Genomic DNA, 21,987 nt, shown 5'->3' on the forward strand with positions numbered 1-21,987 from the left:
CAAGTCTAGTGCTACCTCTAAGGCAACAATATTATTCATGAACAATTTCTAGGCGGAGTTCATGCTTGCTAAATAACATAATATCATTGAAAAAATCGACTAGGAAAAAGACCTAAACTAAGCTGTGGAGGAACTGTAAAAAAAGACACATTGGGTGGACTGTGCATTCGCATGAACTGGACGATGAAAGAGACTATTTCAGCAAAATGTATTGATTGATTGACATGTGGAGTTTAATGTCCCAAAACCACCATATGATAATAAGAGACACCGTAGTAGAATGCTCAAATTATTTCGACCACCTGGGCTTCTTCAACGTGCACCCAAATCTGGGCACACGTTCCAACAGCATTTTCGCCTCCATCGACAATGCAGCCACCACAGTCGAGATTCGATCCTTCAACCTGCGGGTCAGCAGCTGAATGTCTTAGCCACTAGAACCACCACAGTGAGACTTCAAGAAAGGGAAGGTGGACATATCTTTCAGTGAATGGCATTCAGGTGCAATTTCATGCCATCTGTGCGAGGTAATAGAACACACAATGTGCTCCAAAATTTATCACTGCTTCACATATTGTGGTGTTTTTAATCCTGCTTCGACTAAAAGATCATCCAACTTTGGCTGCTGCATGGTATGTTAAATTGAGAACAGAAGTGTCATTTAATGGGATCATGACATTATGTCTCCCTTAGATCACATGCAATGTGAAGTACTGTTATTTCACATGATCATTTCTTTCAAAACATGTCACAGTCTAGGAAACCTATTTGCAGTTAATGGGTTTGTGGACTAATTGGTTTTGAAACAGTGAAGTTACAAATGACACGAATAGATACAGACAAAATAATACATACATGTGCAGTGACTCACAAATTATTTTATTTTCAGAAGTGCATGAAATATAAAGCAGTTCATTTTTTAACGAGTGAACACGTTTGTCTCCTTCTGTCTGTTTTCATACTCTGTATTATTTCACTAATTTCTTGCTTGTTCTTTTTCATAGTAAACTGTTTTTTTGCAGTTCATTTGTTGATTTTTGTATCAACAGCACTTTTGTGTAATATATGTTCAGTGACAGTAAAAAAATGCGTACAATATTTCCAATAACTGTTCTTGCAAATACCACGTCTGTCTGTATTGTACAACAATGTTTCTGAATTCAGTAGCCATGTTTGTTTTTGTTTTACAATAGAATTTTCCAAATATTCAGGTTGCATGGACAACAGTAGGCACTACTACTTGCACTGGATGTTTTATTCATCATGACTGAGATATTCATTACGTGACATGGACAGTTTCCCTGCTTCATATTTCAATTTTTTTTTTCAAAACAGCCCAAACATTTTCGAACGTTAGATTACTCATCAGTCTGGGAGGGTTTACTGCGTTATCTAATTTTTATTGTCGCAAGACCCATGCTATGCGCTATTCAGTGTCCTTCTCAAATGCGGAGTTGGATCTGGGGAACGCCTAGGTTCCAACCGCTCTACTCTGCTGCATGAGTTTCAGGAGCACTGTGCGCGTTAACAGCGGGCATGCTGGCAGTGAGTCGCGTGATATAAAGAGAAATAAGATGGCAAAAGACCCTTGAGCGAATGCGCGGCGTAGCGAGAAACAGCCCACCGTCACAAAACAACTAACACTGAAACAATTTCGTCTCGTCTTAATTTACGCACGGAGCACAAAAGACCACGGCGTAAATTTCACATGTGATACAACCCACTTACCTTAAAACAGCTGACATCTGGAGTAGTCTAAGTGATGCGGCTTCTTCGCGGACGCTCGCTGGATTCCGTGCCGACCAATTGTGCCCTCGCGATCTCCGACGTCAGCGTAGCTCTGGCCGACTGGGCTGGCCCTACGTCATCTCGTGACGCTGACCTCCGACGACAGCGTACCTCTGACCTACTGGACTTGCACTACGCCATCTCCTGACGCCGACAAGAGCTCTCGCAAGTGGTGCCCCATCCTCGGACTCCTGTGACCGTGTTTCCATCTTTCCTATCTCTCCTATCCCCTGGATATGTCCTCGCTCGCTGACTTAGCACATCTTTCTCTCTATATATACCTTTTACCCTATTCTTTTAATTCCTCCTCACCCCCATCCCTTGTGAGCTACTTCTTAGGTGTCGCTCCTTTATGAAGACAGTTACGGGGCTCACTTTTCTCTTCTTTTCCCTCTTAGAACCAATTTGCGTCTTCTTCGCCGGCCGGCAGCCCACACGAACGCGTAACAAATAAAAAATCGGAACACACCTGCTACATAAGAACACAACTCGTTTCAGTGACACCATCAGCAAAAAGCCCACACATTTCGGTGCAATTTCTACGGCGTATGGCTTCAACAAGCTTCACCGGCGTATTGCAAAGCTAGCCTTATGCTAGCGTCTATGTGCGCCGCCATCTTGCATAAAAGAAACAAAAACAAACAAAAATCACCGGAAGTGCGTTTTGATCATGTGATTGCTTTCAGCCAATAATGGCGCCGAATTTTTCCCATTTATCTCCTGGGATATTATACGGAAACACGCCTCCGGGCACGGGCCTCCTTTGATGCCCCGTGCGTAGCGTCGGACGCACGACATAACATTTTGGAGACGAGTTCTGCGGATCCGCGGACACCAAAGAACAGTGTGAGCATCCTGCCAGCCAACTACTTCTGCTGTACCACTCACCCGTACTTTACCAATGCATTTGGGTACTACGGCTACTCAACAAGTTGTCTTCAAGTTAACGTGCTGTTTCGGACGCTACCATGCGACGCTTATCGCAGCTGCTGTTCATCTCCCGTCGCTCTGTCTCGATAGCAGCATGAACGCCTCCATTCCACCCCCTGTTTTTCTTCAGCGCTCCAGCGTTCCTCCGGTGCCTTGGATGATATGGCGCTGCGTGTTGCAAGTTTACATCGGCGCGGCAGCACCGGAAGCAACGCCGGACATGAAGAAGGCATTGTTGCTCAATGCGCTTGGGCTGGAAGGACTGGACGTATATTACAAGGCTGCTAACGAGCAGACGCAGCTCGACGGTGTACAGCCTACCGGAGATGGTGTGGCTCGCGACGCGTGTCACGTGGCCCTAGCTGTCCTCGACGCATGCTTCGCGCCGCCTGAAGACGCTGTCTGCATCCGTGCTCAGTTCCGACGCAGGGTGCAGGAGCCGGACAAAGCTGCTGTCCAGTTCATACAGGAGCTGGGTTGTTTGGCTGACACCTGAAGTTTCGACACAGCAGCTACGACGATGATCCAAGAGCAGATACTTCAAGGGCTGCGAGACCCCAACTTGGTACAGTTTTTCATCAGGATAGGAGACTCGTTTACAGTGCAGAAGGCGTTGGAGCACGCCAAGGAAGAGGAACGCGTCGCGCGTACCATGCAGCAACTGACTACGCAAGTCAATACAGTTAAGCGATGCAAGCGTGGACGCCACGACGTTGGTCCTCGTCAACCGTCTTCCGTGCAATATCTGGCTCTACAGGGGCATGCTTCTTCCCCTATTTCATCGCCACTACAGCCGAGTGTCTGCTTCCGCTGCGGCTCGTCTCGTCACTGGGCGAATTTTCCGGCTTGTCCTGCGCGACGCTGAACTTGCAAAAGTTGCGGCAGGTAAGGGCACTTTAGTAAGATGAGCCGTTCGTCGGGTGAATCGGCATCTGCACCGGATGGTCAAGAAGGCATAGCGTACTGTGACGAACGCGATCACCATCCTCAGCGTGCAGAGTCGTCAACGGGAAAACACGGGGTACCCAACAGGGAGCAGTGTTATCACCGCTCCTTTTCAACATTGCTATGATGCGCCTTCCAAGCGAATTGGCCAAGGAAGGCACACAACACGCAGTATATGCCGACGATATTACAATCTGGACCACTGAAAGGAGCCTTGGTGAAATGCAGGAACGCCTTCAGCAGGCTGCATCCATAGTCGAGGCGTATGCCAACGATTGTGGACTCCAATGTGCTCCAAACAAATCAGAGCTTCTGCACGTTAGAGCGAAGCCAAGAGATAAGTCAGCCATACACATCTCCCTGTCTGGAGTTCCCATCAGAGAGGTGGAGGAGCTCCGGATTCTGGGCCTGTTCATTCACCACAGACTCAGACCGGACTCCACTATAGCGAAACTCAAGAGAATAGGCGAACAGGTAGGGCGCATGATCCACCGCGTTTCCAACAAGCGGGGTGGTCTGCGGGGCAGGGACGCGCTTCGGCTCGCCCATGCCTTCGTAACTAGCCGGGTCCTCTACGCCGTCCCATACCTTCACACTAACAAGCAAGAAGACGAAAGAATAGACGCCATCATTCGTAAGGCTACTAAACGAGCTCTGGATCTCCCTGTGGCCACTTCCAACGCCAAACTGAGGGCGTTAGGTGTGCTCAACTCCTACCAGGAGTTGCGGGAGGCCCACCTTATGAATCAATATACGCGGCTCGTGCAGACGGCTCCCGGGCACCGCCTGCTAAACCGCTTACATATACAGCACACTTGCACTGCAGAGGAGGCGGAGCGTATTCCGGAACTGTGGCGGCATATGCTCTCGGTCTCTCCACTCCCCAGTAACATTGATAAGCACACGCACGAAAGCAGAAGACAGGCGCGGGCTCGGACGCTTGAGAGGCAACACGGCTCCCAACCTGGTGTATTCTACGTAGATATAGCAGGGCCTTCGCCCACGGGATTTTACACGGCCTCTGTAGTTAACTGGGAAAAGCATGTCAATGGGCTCTCGTTCCGAGCACAAAATCCAGAGCGCGCTGAGGAAGCCGCGATAGCGTTGCTGCTGCGGACCCCAACTCGAAAGTTATCATCATGGACTCCCGGAAAGCATGTGCTCAAATTGGTAGGAGAGATATCCCCCCTAGCCAGCCAAATTCTAAAACGGGCTCTCGCTGATCCAGCCCCGAAACGCATCGTATGGGCTCCTGGCCATCAGGGCTTACGAGGTAATGAGGCCGCTGACGCGGCCGCCCGAGCGTTTACCCACCGGGCTCCCCACCTTGGCTCTTATGACTCGGAGGCCAATACACCGCTGCTGCGGTTCAAAGAAATTCTGACCTATTATCGCGACACTCACCGCCTTTACTCGGCTCCTGCAAAGGGGCTGAGTAAGGCGGAAGAGCGAACTCTAAGGCGCCTGCAGACAGGTACTCTACTCTGTCCTGCAATCCTAAAACATTTCGATGCGAACACAGATGGGCGGTGCCCACACTGTGGGGAGACGTGTGATATCTTCCACATGGTATGGGCATGTCCGAAAAATCCCCACCTACCCCCTTCCCCTACCCTTTCCCGAGAGGCATGGGAGACTGCCCTCCTCAACTGCTCATCACTAGAGTCTCAACGGGCTCTCGTGAGACGGGCGTAAGTAGGGGCCTCGTCATGCGGTGTCCCGGACTAAGGACGCCGACCACGTAGTGGGGTCATGCTTTGGCCCCGTACCTCTCTCTTTTATAATAAATGTTTTTCATCATCATCGTCAACGGCGTTCAGTTAATGCGCGTTCCCGTACTTCTCAATGGCGTCCAGATCAAATGGCTCGTCAACACTGGAGTCGTCGTGTCACTGCTCAGAATCCAGGACTACCAGAAGCACTTTTCGGAGGTCAAGTTGCTGAAATCACACTTCACCATCCACAATCATTCTGAACAGGTGATTGGCAACTTGGGCTTCATCGAAGCGTCTGTGCAATACCAAGAGAAGTTTGCGCCGGTGAAGTTTTTTTTTGTCACAGAGAAGGGCATGTCGCTTCTGGGACTTTACGCAATTCAGGCGCTTCAGCTGGTGATTATTGGTGAGACTTTGACTAGTACTGCGGTTCAACCAGACACTCGTCGAGTACAGGAGTCGGCACACCAACGGGGTCACCTGCCGGGCCACGAATATTTCACGAAGATCCAGCAACTCTCGTTCCGGCTGCCTAAGGAGGTGACCGATGACCTTGCGCGGCTCGAACAAGCTGGACTATTAAAGAGGGTGAGATCATTCGACTGCAATACTGCAGTGACTGAAATGCATGAAGATCACAGTGACTTTCCTAAAAGCGATGTTAAGCCGCATTCGTTGCCATTGCCTTCCATGCTGCATCGTCCTTATGTTTTACCAACGCGACCATTTTATAGCCGCGGGTGCATGCAGAGTGTTTCTAACGGGCTTAAAGCGCATACAGTTCATGTATGTGGTGTAAGCTGTCAAGTTAATGTGGTTGTGCCTAGTGCCAGTACTTTTCTATAGTCTACTGTAGAGCGTGGTACTGAAAAACGTACGTCTGTTCCGGCACCAATACAAGGTCCATCTGTGGTGCCATGCTAGAAGTCAGCTACGTTGTCTTGCAATGTTAATGTGCATAAGATATAGGGCTCCATCAGCGTCTGGAGGGTGTTCACGCGAGTCGGCGGAGGCCATTCTTTCATGCATACCACCGTGCCATCCGCCGGAACGCCATAAGCCTCCAGACCATTCGTAGGCCATTATACTATGAATTCCGTATATTGTGACTGTTCTACAACAATATATAGGTATGCCTTGCATTATGTAATTTTAATCTGATGTCGCACCGGCGAGGCAACATTCCTCCCGGAGGGGGAGAAGACATCATGGCAGGCTCTGAATGGTGCAGGTTCAGAGGCAGTGTATAAAAAGATCCTTTATCATTTTTCTAAGCATTGGCGACTGCATACGTTGCGCTGCAGATTTCTAGTTGCCTGCATGCATTTAATTTTGTATACTGATTTCATTCATTTTTATAAAAGAATTCCCCTCTAAAAAGGGGGGGAAGGATGTATAGTGGTTTTGGTTTCAGTTTCAATACATATGTTAGGGGGCGCTGTGCTGCTGTATATATTTTGGCGCCTTGTGAATAAAAAAGGTTTCGTGAGTGTCAGCTGGGTCTCGGCTCCTACTCTCTGCTTCTTCGCGGCCCGCGCTCCGGGCGCCAGTCCCCTTTGATGCCCCGTGCGTAGCGTCCGATGCACGACATAACAGGTCCCACTGCAGTCACTCGACTTGGGAACCTTGTCTGAATAATTTTAACTGCGAACTTGGTATTTTGAATGAATGAATGAATGAATGAAGTTACTCAGATTGCTTTTAGCTTCACAGTTCATAAATTTAAGCGTCCTGCCACCCGGCTCTTGGCTTATCTACCTTTGTGGGTGAGCTCCATCCATATGAGGTCATCATCATCATAATAATCAGCTTCTTCAGAAGCGGGCAAGTGCATTTCCGCCACGTCGCGTTGGGGCCACTTCCTGCTCGCGCTTGAAGCGTTGAGAAAGGCTTAGAGGTTTGGAGGTGGATGCCGTGTGCCACGGAGACCAGGGTGAGTTCATCGCTGCCTCTATGACGTAGGACCGCCTCCAGCTTTTGGTGCACTTCACTGGCCAACAAACATGCGCTGCAGTGAGAACAGACTTCGTGAGCTCGTCTTTTGCGTCTCGGCATAGCTTACCTCGCCTCATGCGCATCGGCCATGGGGCAGTATTGAGGGAGGCGGGGAAACAGTGGTTGCCACAATGTATTATTCGAAGAGTTTTAATCAATTATTTCAATTACATAAAACACAGAAATCGCTTAAGATTTTTCGATTATTTAGGCACAATTCATCGAGTAATTCTTCAATTTTACCATCCCTACACAGGGTGCAAATGTATTCGAAACAAGAGGTGATGTGCCTCGCGTCGTGTGTCTTGATGAAAGTGTTCGCCGGGCGGCTGTATCGTTTCATCGATGGCGTGTGCCCTCTCACGGCATCACAGCCATTCTCCACGTGACCGAAAACTACATGTTCTCTCTTGCTTTCTCCCTTTTTTGTCAGTGTCATTGTGTATCTGTCTGTGCAACTGAAATCAACAAAGAAATAAGTAATCGGGCAAATTCGGATTGGCGGGTTGCGAGAGGCAAATGACTACGAGCGCGCTTCGTTAAGTTGTTTTCAATGGATAAGCACATGCTTCAAAACTACGTTCTCATATATTCTTCTACTGCATGCTGTAAAATGCACCGGAAATGAACGCAAATTTCGCGCGCTCTGGGCCCCGACGCTCAACTGCCTCAACGAAAGCTGTTATTATAGACACAAGTCAATGAAACACTTTTTTTTGTAGTTACCGTGCATTTGCTGGCTGTAGAATAGTAAATACCATTTGTCTCTCTGTTCAACAGCGTGTTATCTGAGAATGGCCTCGCGAATGCCTGTAGCTACCGCACTGCTGTGCCTGCTGATCTGTGTCAGCACCTTGGAGATAGACAAGAGTGACGGCGGTTACAAAGACTTGCTGATTTCGATCAATAAGAATGTACCGTACAACGAGACCATCGTTGTGAACATCAAGGTATGTAACATATTCCCAAAGTTTATACATATATTTTGGCAAAAGCAAGAACTTAAATCAGGTTGTGTTGTCCTAAAGGCAGAAGAAAACTCACAAAATCCCCGGCCTCAGCCGAAAGCCCTCTTTATTTTATTCTTATTGAATGTACTGAAGCTTCCAGCACCCCTTCCAGAAGCTTCCAGCAGATAGCGTGGTTTCGCAACACCTCTGGGATCGCAGGCATGATGAACGTTGTGCACCTCAACACGTTTAGCACTGCCTTCGAGATCAACACACCCTTGACCACATTCCTTGAGCAAGCAGTGATTTGGTGTGATGACGTCAAATACAACATAATATCTCCACACCCTCTCCGACTTAGAACGTCACAATGACATCATATGGTGACCTTCTATGGAGCCGTTATCCCCCTTTTTTTATCATTCGTCTTGACGCCACCAACGCGGACGACGACGTGGGACACCGATCAGTTTTAGCATACGTTTAGGGTACGCGTTATCCACACCCACGCTACTTTGGTTCGTTCAATTCCTCACTACGCGCTGTATACGTTTGAGTCATCCCTTCGGCAAATAAGATGGCTTAAGCGATGAAAGTTTATCTAACTGAACCGAAAACTTTTTCGCTCATGCCCATGCAATATGCGAACCTATCAATCTGGCATTCTGAACTTTATTTACATTTTCGAGAATGTAAGTGTATGTCAATGTTGGATGAATGCATTCTTTTGTGCCGGCATACAAATGAAAAAGGCGTCTGATGACTGAGGCAAACGACATATCGATAATCATGGAGAGCATGCGTGAGTGTCACGGATTCAGGCAGCTGCAGTTAACATGAACTAAGACATGCTTACCGGCACAACATATTTACCAAGTCAAACGCGCGGCATTCAAAACACGAGCAGCAAATGCAGACAACTTTGAAAACAAATACCGTGGTCTTTATAATTACGAATCAATACATTTAAAAATCTGGATTTTTTTCATTCAGTCAATCATAAATGAGTTACACAGTACACACTGACAAGTTAGGGACAGAAGAGGAAAAAAGGCAAACTAAAGTCTGACAAGACTCCGTCACCCGTCCCAATCACTAAGAAACACAAGGAGCAGTAATGTACATACGGTAAACAATCTTAATAAAAGAAGTAGTGACAGCTTCACACTTTTGATACTATAGTTTTAAAAAATTGCTAGAAAAATACTGATGCTTTGAGGCCTGTCCATAAGACTTATTCATAGTAATGGTGTAGTGTAATATTTTTAGACACAAAAACAAGGAATGTGTAGAAATACCCAGAGTTCCTAAATAACAATTATGCAACTACAACTCACTAAATCGCAAGGCGACAGACATTTATACACGCCACTTTTTCACAAAAAACCTGTGTGACTTCATGTGGAAAGGAAACTTATTTTTGAATCATTACTAGGTATGTGTGTATTTTGTTTGAAACGCAATTACTGAACGGCCTTCTTTTGCTATAGTGGTAATTGCGGTATGTGCAATCAAGAGTTCAGGGATCATATGCTGTAGCCTTTGTAAAAAAATCACCTAATTTAAGGTCTGACAGTCCGATGCCGCCAATTTCCAACGGGGTGGGTGCCCTCTAAAGCGACTAAAACTCCGTTCTGCCGAGCATTACGCCGGAAGTGCGATTGTAGCTATTTAGCCAGGTGGCGCCAGGCTGCAGCAACTCACTGCCTACCACAGCAGCGGCGGATGCTCAACTATTTCACCAAGGCTGTGGCGGGTTAAGTTGCGCCCAGGGGCCTTTGCAGACCCTTATGGGCTACCTCTAGAGATGAGTGCCCAGAAACAACGAAGCGCTAGGTAGGTGTACTCATCTACCCACTGGGAAAAATCGATGGGTTCCATGATTGGCACTGAGAATCGTACCCGGCACATCCCACGTTGGGAGCGGACGCTCTATGTAGCCGCCGCTGCGGTGGTCACTACTTAATACTCACGCATCGTTGTTGCGCTCAAATATGCACAATATGCGCAATATTTGCTTTTTTATTGGCAATGTTCACTAGTATGAACACAGCAGGGATATCAAGATAGGCGGGCGTTCAGCAAGGCGTTTAACTTTCGCTCGAGTGTTCCGCACGGGACAGATAGACAGACCCAAATTTCTGCTTTGAAATATCTCAAGAAAGACTATCGTCTTCAAAATAAACGCAAGAGTACTAAATGCCTGCATGTCCAAACTAAACTGTCTATGTCCCTTCTAACTGCCGATCTTTATCCCTGGTCCGATTACTCTAGCCTTGTAGCCCCCGAGTTGTTGGGTCGATCTTACTTGGTTGTCATACGGAGTCAAAGTTGATGGTCTGTCACGTTTCGCCCATGCTAGAAATTTCAACATTCATGAGCTTCGCCATTCCTGCCGCTGCCGACATCGTCCTTCGTCGTCATTGCATGACGCCGTTGCTGACGTGGCGGAGGCTTCCGAAGATATATGCCGAATATACGCTAATTGTTTGCCGTAGAAGCCTAAGGACATGAATCTAAAGCAAATAGAATCACCAGTTCGTAGCTAACGAGCTAAAAAGCACACGACGGTCACTTGATAAATTCCAGGTGGACGATGACTGCTTTCAGCGATGCGGCCATGTTTCGCGGGCGCGGCCTGTGCATCAGCTTCTCCGCAGTGCATGGTCGCTAGCGACGGTGGTAAGGAGATGCGCAACTCTCTTAGCTAAAGGTAGCATATAGTGTAACTGCTTGGACTAGCCGGGACTTAAGTAGCAACAAGCTTCTCAATACCCAATCCGAAGTGTCCAACCCTCCTTTCCCAAGTGTCCAAACCTTCCTGAAGTTGCTGTGTAATGACTTGTTTGACAACTTTACTCATTTAATAAATAAAGCACCCGTGGTTTATTCAATGAGCGTGTAAGGACAATTAAGAGAGCACACGCTGTGAAGACGGTGAGCATACGACACAGCGCGGATGAATACATGTGAAGGGGCTAGTTGCCTTTTCTATTGGCTGGGGGCCCTGTAGCCTCCACAGTGCTGAAGGTAACTTCTGAAACGGAGTATAGTGAATACCAGAGTGTGAGACAGCCACGTGGATCGGGCGCGTGCGAAGTGTTGCGCGCCGATCCAGGCTGAAGTCTCTGAAATCCAGGTGGCCGTGAGTGTAGATTGCTCTCTGCAACAGCGGTGCGCGCTTACAACATTGTCAGGCAGCCTGTTGATTTTATCGTTGCTGCGGGAACTAGGCCAATGTTAAATGTTAAGCAATCGCAACCTATCTGCCTGCATTGGCTCCAGAGCAACTCCAACATGTGGCTCCTGACCAACTATTTGACAGTGTACATTGTTTTCCTTTTCGTAACGCCGTGGTACAGGGTGCGTTCATTTACAATACGGTCCACTTGTAGAGGGAACGTGCAAGTACGTGGCTGGCGGTCTGCGGAGCGCTAACTGCTGGCGAGATTTCGAAATGCGGCGCATGCGCGTTGCTCCATGAAGGTGAAGCCTTCCTCGCGTCGCCTGCTACTTCACTGCCCATCTACTCGGCATGCGATAGCAAGCGATGTCCCTTCGCGCTTCTCACTTTCGCACTGTAAATCAACTGAAACCAACTCAGCATCCCAATTCTTAAATGAGCCGATATTTCTTGGCGGTCACTACGAGCCTGGAGTGTCTGCTTCATCAGTCTTGATTAACAATATCTGTTATCTAAAGCGGCTAGATGGAGCGAGCAGTATATATACGTGAATAATATGACAGCCTGGACGGTGAGAGCTTGCGAAAAACTGCAGCAATAAAATTAAAACCATATATTTTTGGTTCTTGCTGAAAGTCCGACGAGCAGCAGGCAATGTGAAAGCTAGATCAATTGCATTGCAAATTACGGAAACCCTTTCCGACGCTTCCGTGCGCGCAGGCGGAGAAATAGCAGACGACACTGGGTGCGCACCGCCATTACAATTCACTGCGCACGCACCGTATTTAAAAATCTCGCCGCCAGTATGCGCCACGTGGACCACCGGCCACGAGCTTGCGTGTTCTCTCTGACAGTGGATCACGATTTACATTTCCTATTTGCGCGTGCACCGCACTACGCTGCTTCGGAGAAGTGCAGAACGAGCACGTACCATGCGTGGTATTTATTTAGCGCAAAGAAAAACGAAGCAGCGACTGCCGTTCAGCTTTGTGGATTCAACACAACAAAACTATCGAGAACGCTGCAGGTCAAGATAATATATTGAACTTACTTCTTGACGAAATTCAGTACATCAGGCAGCACCCACTTGCCGCTGCTGAAATGCACACGTGAAGCATTCGACTTCACTTATTACCTCTTCATGTCCTCATCGGTAGTGTTTACGGCACCCATTGTGGACGGTGGTAAGAAATCGGTAAGAAAACAGCATTATACAACACATAACACATGTAGGAATTAGAGTAATATAATTAAGTACGCTCAAGGTAAATAATCCTTGTAAGGGCTGGTTCACGCTATAGCGGCAAGAATACCTGACCGTATGGCGTTTCATGTTTTCAGGCAGCCGTGCGCGGCTGTTTGCTTCGCGCACGTCTGCCGTTTTACGACGTTCAAAAAATGGGTCCGAGACCCATTTTCGTGCCGTTTGCCATTTGCCGGGAAGTGGTTTAGCCCATCAGTGACGAGTGACATGGCTGAGGCGCGTCGTCTGCTTTCGCCTCTCCGCATTGTCTGCGTCTACCGCGGGACACTTCGAGCTGCTGGCTTCTTGCTCCACGGTTTTCACGATATATCGTACGTATCGTTTCCAGACTACGTTCCAGCAGCGATTAGAGCATTTGCGCCTGTCCGGTACTCAAAAAATCGCATAGCAATTCAAAATGACGTCCCTAAAGCAGGCGTTTGGACAAGTGACGCCAGCTATTCAGCGTTAGCAACAACAAACAAACGTGTATTGTATGCCCTCTGAAATTCGGGAATGCCTGCTCAGGCCTAGAACATCAATTATTTGAGTATGGTTCTCAAAAACGGTGCCGAATCAATTCGAGTACTGTATTGTCGAAGCTCAAAGATATGAGTCAAAAGCAAATGGAAGCATCAATTCGGAGCTTATGATCTACAGGAAGCACGGATCCGCTTGATAGACTCGAGGTGGTCGACAACTGCATTCGGAAGGGCAGCCATGTTTGTCAGGGGAGCTTGCCGTGCAATTCGAGCAGCTTTTCTGCGGGTGGCACCGGTCTTGCGGCAGGCTCGCCGCTAGCGTGAACCGGCCCTAACGCGCCGGTTTTTTACTGCGTAGCTTGGAAGGACGGCATGCCGGAGGACGAGGTGAAGGATTTACCGATGGAGCCGTATCGATCTCAGAAGATTTTGAGCCTTGGGGCTCACCTACATGCTCATCCTCGGAGAGCTGTAGCGATTCTGGAGCGTCCGTACATGACACATCAGTACCTGAGACATCTTTCCCCCCTTCAAAACAATCTGCACTGGGGCTGGGCACATTAGCCGTTTCTTGTGAAGATGCCAGTAAGGTGGTTTCTGGAAGTGTCACTAACCGGGTCGTTGCAGAAGAATGGAGTTGGGGAGTAATTCTGTTGCATGAATGAAGAATTACGCAGACGAAGTGAATTCTGCTGTGAAGTTTAGTTTTGCTCTGCATGAAGCAGTACTTTGACCATGTGGCCCCCCTGTAGCTTAGGTGGCTTTGCTTCACGCTTTGAATCAATGCGTTGCTTAGTTGCCCGTTGCTTATTGAATACTCGTGTTCTCACATTATCCAACGTTGGCAAAGAACCAGAAGACTTTGGGTGTAACCCTGCAATGTCGATTCCAGAATGGGGTTGGTGAATATGCAAAAATTGTGCAAGTGAAAACCCTGTAGTAGCTTGAGGCGTTAAGTGATATGTGTCTAAGTACTCTGTAACAGAAAGTTTCAGTTGGCGGCATTCAAGTTGAGTGAGCTGAATTTGCTCTTTCAGAACTATTTTGAAACTTTCAAATTGGCTGTTCCCTTGTGCATAGCAGTTTGATGAGCAAAGGTGCTGAATGCCTCTTTCTGAGAGGAAAGTTTCAAATAGTTGAGACTTTAACTGAGGACCATTGTCCGTAACAATTGCCTCAGGGTAGCCTTCCCTACTAAGGATTGCTGTCAAGAATGTCATGACCGCTTGATAAGTGACTGCATGAGTAAAACAAACTTCCGGCAACTTATAGTGGTAGTCAACTAATGTAATTGCAAATCTGCAGTCACATGGAGCACGTTCATGTGGACCGACAATGTCCATGCCTAGCTTTTCTCACGGTTTGCTTGGCCACCGAACACGCTGGAGGGATGCAAAAATAGTCTTAGCAAATTTATCAGCTGTTTGACAAAACATACGATGCAGTTGCGAACTGCTCGTTCAATTTGACCATCCAAGCCAGGTCACCAGTGTATCTCTCTAAACCGTTGTTTCGCCCTTACAATGGCTGGGTGGCTTTCATGAGCCAATTTCACGAGTCTACTACACATTGATGCAAGAATTGTGACTATCTGCGCGGAAAAGTAAGTTTTCTACACAGGACAGCTCTAATTGGACTGCAAACTGGGGCAGTAATTCTAGTGGCAGAGATTTGTTACCTGGCCAGCAATTGGCAATGAATGCAAGCACATGTTGTAATGCAGCATCTTCAGCAGTTCCTGCCTGTAGGTCCGCTTTACTTATGCAAGGAGTAACGAGAGAGACTACTTCTTCTTCTAGATCTGGGCAGACTGGAAGCTGTACAGGTAAGCGAGAAAGTGCATCCATCACAACGTTATGTGCACCATTGCAGCACTATGCAGTGAAGTTGTAGTATAACAGCCTGGCACACCAGCGTGAAATGCGTAATGGGCGTCGGCCCTCTGATACAGCAGAAAGTAACGTAACAAGAGCTTGATGATCAGTGCGTTATGTAAAATGTATATCCCATAAGTACAAATGTCAAACACGACACCCAATCCTATGATGGCGCATCAGTAGTAATGACTATTGGAAGCTTCTCGTCAAAGAGTTGAATGACAGGATTTGCAGCTAGTACTTCTTTGATATAGTTGAAAGCCGAATTAGCTTCCGGACCAATTGAATGTTTGGCCTTTACGCAACATAGAACGCAGTAGTTCAACAACATCAGCATAATGTGAAATGAATTTTGAGTAATAGCCAGCGAGACCAAGAAATGAATGCAAGATTTTACAATCTGCAGATACATTAACAATAGCATGCACTTCGGATTCAAGAGGAGACTATCCTTTGGCACTAACATTGTGTCCTCAAATTGGAATTTGCTGGACGGCAGACATATTTGTCGTTCAGTTTCATTACTGTGTTGCTTATGCATCTTAGTACAACTTTTAAATTAGCATCATGCTCAGCACGCGTTCGACCCTATACCAAAATGTCACCTGCGTAGCACAGTAATCCAGAGCAATCTTTCAAGATGTCTGAAACTTTATGAAAAACAGCGCGGGCAGATGGAAGCCCAAAAAACTCTACGAAATCTGAATAAACCATGTGTTACAAGGGAAGTTAGGTCTCTACTTGATTCTGACAAGTTAACCAGATGGTACGCTGATGCAAGATCTTGCTTTGAAAAGTAAACAGCCCCTGTAAGTTGCTGGAGAAGTTCTTCGATGTGGGGTAGGAGAAATCCATCAACCACGATAGCTTCGTTTGGTTCACGCAATTCCAAACAAAGTCTTACGAAACCGTTCTTTTTCTTCACCACGACCGGTGGAGATACCCAATTTGTTGCTGAAACTCGTTCGATGACGCCTGCTTTTTCAAGACGAGAAAGTTCATTTGAGATTGTTGCCGAAGCAGGAATGGAAATCTGCGAAGTTTGGCAGCAACTGGCGGCACACCTGGACGGTGTTTCACTTCGTGCATGTAGCCTTTCACCAGTCCGGGTTTCTGGGTGAAGAGGTGGCGAAATTTGGAGCATTGGCAAAAATTCTTGGCGTTTTTTTAACATAAAACTTATGAGCAAGACAATGTTGCACCGTGAATGGTTATAAGCAGGCTTCGAATGGCGTCCGACCCAGGAAGTGAGAAACCCCCTTTCGTCACGTAAAATGTGACAGCAGCAGTGAGTGGTTTCATTGTACCGAACGTTTGTAGAGAAGTTTTCGAGGTTGGGAATGCCTTTTTTCAAATAGTCCTGAAGAACAACGTACGAGTAAAGTAGTCTGGTCCCCCAAAAAGTACTTCTTGAAATCTTATAAGTTAAGCAATGATACGGTCACACCGGTGTCAACGAGGAAAGGAATGTTGACTTGACCAACTTGAACTGTAATCTTCAGCGGCGAAGGACGGCTGGAGCATTCAACAATGTTTAGGATTGTAACCGAGTTTGTTATCGTAGCATCTCATTATTCAATTACGTTCTATTGAGACGTGCTGACCTTTGATGAGCGGCATACAGCTTGGTAGTGATCTCGTTTTCTGCAGGCAGAACAAGTGCGGTTGCGGGCTAGACAATTTAAAAAAATTGCGTAGTGTTAATGAGGTCCGCATCTGTTGCAGACACCGGATTCAGATCGGTGTGGTCCATTCTGGTGGCATGCAAATTTGATTGATATGTGGGGTTTAACGTCCCAAAACCACTATATGATTATGAGAGACGCCGTAGTGGAGGGCTCCGGAAATTTAGACCACCTGGGGTTCTTTAACGTGCACCCAAATCTGAGCACACGGGCCTACAACATTTCCGCCTCCATCAGAAATGCAGCCGCCGCAGCCGGCTGCAACAATTTCGATGTTGTAGGACGGAAGTTGTGATGTCCGCGGCCATGTTGGCTTCCTGCCGAGCTCTGTCTGGGAGGCCATCAGCCATGCTTTTGTTTTTCGCGGCCGTCTTGAGGACCCGGATGTAATCCGATCCTCTCAACTAGCGTGGTTCGTGAATTCCTGCATTTCCAGTTCGGTACGCTCCTGTTCCTTCGCAATTTGAATTGCTTGCTGTAAGGTGAGGGTAGAACCTAGTTGCAACAGTCGTCTTCGCACATTTTGGGCAGTTATTCCTCTGAACAGCTTATCACGGGCCATGGAATTGCAGAGGCTCCGAAGTGGCATTTGCTCGCCATTGATTGATTGATATGTGGGGTTTAACGTCCCAAAACCACCATATGATTATGAGAGACGCCGTAGTGGAGGGCTCCGGAAATTTCGACCACCTGGGGTTTTTTAACGTGCACCCAAATCTACAATAGAAAATAAACCATTGCTAATACAACTAGCAGTAACTGTCCGACTTCACAATAACCATAGTAGAAATTGCCAGCGACAAGATATAAAGCACCAGCGAGCCCGCAAAGTGAGGCCGGCTCAACGATGGCATGGGCTGGCTGCGTGGACATTACCCAAACGACAGTTACGACGGATGCCGCATGGTGACGCCACAATCTGTGAAAGTTGAGAATAATGTGCTGCTATCTGAGAGGCATTGTGAGACTCTCTATAGCCTCCGAGATGGCGAGCGCACGGCGTGTATCTTCGACACTTTGCGATTCTTGCTTTAGATCGAAAACCTGTATGTAGCATTCGCGCTGCGCGCTGTTACGATCTGTGTGTGTGTGTGTGTGTGTGTGTGTGTGTGTGGGTGTGCGTGTGCGTGTGCGTGTGTGTGCGTGTGTGTGTGTGTGTGTGTGTGTGTGACACAACTTATTATTAAGTATGCCCTTAGCGGTTCAAGGGCGCACTAGGGGCTGGATTTCGCTATCGCGTTAAATTCTAAAAGGCGAAGCTGAAGATCCCCCAATTTTTGTTATTGACTTTAAGTACTCTCATCTACAGGTGTCATACTTTGCTTCATTCTATTTCTTACTAGGTGGTGTATACGTTAAGCGTTGTCTCTTCTGCAACTAAAATGAATGAAGTGATGAAAGCTTACTTGCTGATGCCCATGCATTATGCGAACCTTTCAATCTGGCATTCAAACTTTTCTTTACATTTCATGATTGCGAGTGCACGCCAATGTTCAACAAATGCCTTATTCTGTACCTGCATAGGAATGAAGAAACATGTCTGATGGTTGAAGCCTGATACATTGATAGTAGTAGTAGCGCATGCGTAAGACAACCGTTCATTAACTTGCACAAATATGAAATCAAATGCCTTAATAGTCGTGTTGTGCTTAACGTAGATCACCACACATGCCAGGTTGACGTGTTCGCCAGTTGTATCAGCATTCGCAGATAAATTTCTATGCCGTCTTTCTTTTTCGTCATTGAGGGCATCTTCAATTGTTAGTAAGCGTCTGAGGTGTCCCGACTTCCTACTTGGGTCCATGCTTGCGTGTCCTGTCTTCTCAGAAGGTAGTATCTTATTTTCTGCCATAAGCGTGGCATGCTGTGCAAGAGCTCACATGACCACAACAAGAAATCAGGGTATACCGTGGTGCTGTGGCTGCGCTTGTTGTTGGTGCTACGCCTAATGCGGACTAATTATAGTTCACCCTTTCGTAAGAGAGCTTTTAACCAGCGAATCGTTAAGAAATCCACACTGTGTAAGGCTTGCTGATATCCTGTGCTTTTGCAACGCAATATTAAATAGAACAGCGTCACCCTTCACAGTACTTGACCTCACATAGATGGTCATTTTTCTTAAATAGTTTCGTGGACCTTTGTCAAAATACTTGATTGCCACGCCTCATTTGGTTACGATTTTGGCTCGACCCTCCGGAATTTTTTTTTCGTTTTTGCATCGATCATGATTTTTTTTTCAACGAAGAAGCTTTCACAAGGCTTTCCAAGTATCGACAACTGAGGCTTTCATCATACTAAACTGTTGCGCAAACTTGTGGTTGTGACAGTCATATCGTGTTACAAGCCCGATTCATAGTGGTGATTAAGGTTAGAGCAAGGAAAAGACGCCAAATTTATGCAGCCCTTAAGGGAGCACGGCGCAGCGTCTTGTAGTGGGATGGGGAAGGGAAAGAAACAGTAAAAAATAGCCGACAGGGATAGGAGCAGTCAGTCAGCAGAAGGGGGAAACAGCCGCTTTCAGCAACAGCGGCCAGTAGTGGGCGACTGTTACTCATTGCGGCCTTGTGTGTTGCTGTGCTATCTCTCAATCTCTTGCGTCTCTTTTTCAATGTTATTCATCTTGTTATCACGTGTAGTGTATCCAACTGGTTATCCTGGACTGGGTAAACTCTTTCCATTTTCTTCTCTACCATTTATTCTCGCTAGGTATTCCACACATTGCTATTCTCACCTGTCATAACAAACCGACCCTTAAGGGGATCTGTGGAACTAAATCTACTCACATGTTTTCAGACCCTGCTCAGGTCTTCATCTCACTTCCTCCACCGTGCAACTAATGGCCTCGTGTACTTCAAGCACGTGGCCATCAACTTCCCCAGCACGTGGCCAAAGAGAAGCAGTGCACGCCGCTTGTCTTCTAGTTTATTCGAGAAAGGCGACGTACGCATCGACCTCCCTGCAGAGTCACAAGAGCAGGAACGGCCCTTCACAAAGCAGTGGAAGCTCTGTGGAAAGCCCGGAGAGTACATCAAAGTCACACCAACGTTTCTAGCCGAACTGAACGATTCAACAACCAAGACGTTTGGAAATCCTGGTATGTATCACCTGCTTGATTACCTCCTGGTTTAAGGTAAATAAACCAACAGCCGTGAGGTTTCGAAATTTCAGAAGTGCTACGGCGAAAATTACATAAACAAAGAGAACATAAATACAAATACAACGCAGCGCATTCATTTTCTGGTCTTGGGAGGGAAGTCGCATCGTCTCTATGATGTTGCTGTCGGGGTACATGATCGCCTGCGGTGTCCCCATCTACGTTAAACTAATCAAGTAAACAAAAGTATAAATATATTTCAGACCATATATTCTATTGTTTCCGCAAATCATGTTTATATACAGTTGGGAGAAACGTAGAATCTTAATTAAAATGAAAAGAAGCCGCAGGGTCTAAAGACGGGTCCTACGCTTCGGAGAGATATTGCATTTGTAATGACGCGCGTTCACCTTATTCATGTAAAAAGCCACTTCATATCTTTGTATTGTGATGTAACGGTGAATGCAACCTTTATTAGGCCCAGAAGACACGATGAAGCGACCGCGCCCAAGGCACAGAACTCAGACAAGCCACGTCCCCACAGCAGAAGAAGATGACGACCACTCATGATGATGAATATGTGTAAAGATAGATGATGTGCTTAATGAATGCCTACACTAACTTCCCCCCCCACGTGAAAGCGGTCATCCTCACCGCAGTTCTTGGCCGCATTTTAAAGCGAAGATGAACGCCGTATGAAAGGCTTCATGCGGGATACGTGGACTAATTCTGCTGCCCTGTAGCGGCGGTCCGTCGGAAGAAGAACGGGTGCCACGCGATAATTCACAGGAGATGTTTGCTCCAAGACAGTGTAGGGACCAATAAAACGCAATTGAAACTTCTCGCAAAGTCCAGGAGTGCGAATGGGTGTAAGAAGGAGGACTTCGTCGCCAGGGCTAAAAGACACGACACAATGAGAGGCATCATATTCAAGCTTGCGATCCTGCTGCTTGGCTTCAGTGTTCACGCGAGCCAGCTGGCAGCAATGAAGTAGACGAGACACGTATTCTTCACTTGAAGATGAACATGGTTTGACAGGCGCAGAGAAGAACGAAACATCGAGGAAAGAAGAGGGGAAGCGACCGTGGACGAGGTAGAACGGCGAGTAACCGGTTGTGCGCTGTACAGAGGTATTATACGCAAAAGTGACAAATGGCAAAATGGTGTCCCAGATTCTGTGGTCGGGTTCGATATACATCGCAATCATATCTGACAGTGTACGATGGAAGCGCTCAGTAAGGCCGTTCGTCTGAGGATGGTAACTGGAGCTTGTTTTGTGTGTAGTGCCGGCTGCCTTGAGCACTTCTTCGACGAGTGCTGAAAGAAATACTCTTCCACGGTCGCTCAGGATTACACGAGGAGCTCCGTGTCGAAGGATTATTGCTCGAAGGATGAAGTCGGCCACTTCCGAAGCTGATGCAGAAGGCACGGGAGCTGTTTCGGCGTAGCGAGTCAGGTGGTCGACAGCTGTAACTATCCATCGATTGCCCGTGACAGTCATAGGAAGCGGACCATACAGGTCAATGCCAACTACCTCGAATGGTTGCAGGGGACACGGGAGCGGTTGTAATTGCCCACTTCGAGTTGATGTAGGTAGCTTGCGACGCTGACAAAGGGCGCATGAGGCAACGTACTTCGCGACACAGGTGGACAAGCCCGGCCAGTAGTAGTGACATCTTATGCGGTCATACGTTTTCTGGAAGCCCATGTGTCCAGCAGACATGTCGTCGTGATATGTCTTGAGAACTTGAGCCCGAAGAGAGCGAGGTAGAACGGGCACCCAGCGTTGACCATCAGGGTGGTAGATATGACGGTAAAGGACGTGGTTGTTGAGCTTGAATTGCGTCAGCTGTCGGCGAAGATGGGCGTTAGGGGGCCGGGATTGATTGATTGATATGTGGGGTTTAACGTCCCAAAACCACCATATGATTATGAGAGACGCCGTAGTGGAGGGCTCCAGAAATTTCGACCACCTGGGGTTCTTTAACGTGCACCCAAATCTGAGCACACGGGCCTACAACATTTCCGCCTCCATCGGAAATGCAGCCGCCACAGCTGGGATTTGAACCCGCGACCTGCGGGTCAGCAGCCGAGTACCT

At 47.3% G+C, this 21,987-nt stretch overlaps 1 protein-coding gene across 1 annotated transcript in view; it reads left to right on the forward strand.

Annotated features, from left to right (window-relative positions):
- Positions 1-3,238: 3,238 nt before the first annotated feature.
- The window catches only part of LOC142817587 (uncharacterized), a 33,489-nt gene continuing 14,740 nt past the window's right edge, over positions 3,239-21,987 (forward strand). Inside the window, exons 1-4 of the mRNA XM_075894637.1 lie at positions 3,239-3,365; positions 3,476-3,603; positions 5,520-5,966; positions 19,501-19,888. Of these exons, the coding sequence (XP_075750752.1) occupies positions 3,239-3,365; positions 3,476-3,603; positions 5,520-5,966; positions 19,501-19,888 (1,090 nt within the window). The remainder of the gene's footprint in view (positions 3,366-3,475; positions 3,604-5,519; positions 5,967-19,500; positions 19,889-21,987) is intronic.

Source organism: Rhipicephalus microplus, chromosome 5, assembly GCF_043290135.1.
Source record: "Rhipicephalus microplus isolate Deutch F79 chromosome 5, USDA_Rmic, whole genome shotgun sequence".
In the NCBI taxonomy this organism is placed as follows: domain Eukaryota; kingdom Metazoa; phylum Arthropoda; class Arachnida; order Ixodida; family Ixodidae; genus Rhipicephalus; species Rhipicephalus microplus.